This window comes from Antrostomus carolinensis, unplaced genomic scaffold (assembly GCF_000700745.2).
Source record: "Antrostomus carolinensis isolate BGI_N321 unplaced genomic scaffold, ASM70074v2 scaffold27540, whole genome shotgun sequence".
Lineage (NCBI taxonomy): Eukaryota > Metazoa > Chordata > Aves > Caprimulgiformes > Caprimulgidae > Antrostomus > Antrostomus carolinensis.
The window spans coordinates 2,658-3,020 of record NW_010286856.1 but is presented as its reverse complement, the minus strand read 5'-3'; the positions used below and the strand labels follow the sequence as shown (position 1 = coordinate 3,020).

The following is a 363-nucleotide window of genomic DNA, read 5'->3' as shown; positions in this document are numbered from 1 at the left end:
GGGAAGGTGTGGTCAAAGCCATAAACAACGTAGATGTGGATGTTTGAGATGTTTCCGAGCACACCTGCTTAGGGAAAACCTGATTTCTGGAATTTGTGTGCATTTATTTTGATTTCCATTGAGGTTTATGGTAGGGCAGGAGGCTGGGCACCAGCATAACCTGTGCCAGGCAGCAGCTGTGTCTCTGCCAGGACACCTGTGACCATGTGGGGTGACAGCCAGTGCAGGAGGGCACCCCGAGCCCATCGGGGGTTTTCCACCAGCACTCCACCCTGCAGGAGGGGGCTGCAGGGTGCTGTGAGCTGGGTTTTGGGGTCAGTACAGCGCCTGTACCAGAGACTGGCATGGTCTTAGGATGGTGAG

General features: G+C 55.1%; 1 protein-coding gene across 1 annotated transcript in view; it reads left to right on the top strand.

Moving 5' to 3' along the window:
• RAP1GAP2 (RAP1 GTPase activating protein 2) overlaps positions 1–363 on the top strand; it is an 11,592-nt gene that overhangs the window by 9,943 nt on the left and 1,286 nt on the right. Inside the window, exon 13 of the mRNA XM_029087354.1 lies at positions 1–35. This exon is cut by the window's left edge and continues 85 nt beyond it. Within this exon, the coding sequence (XP_028943187.1) occupies positions 1–35 (35 nt within the window). The remainder of the gene's footprint in view (positions 36–363) is intronic.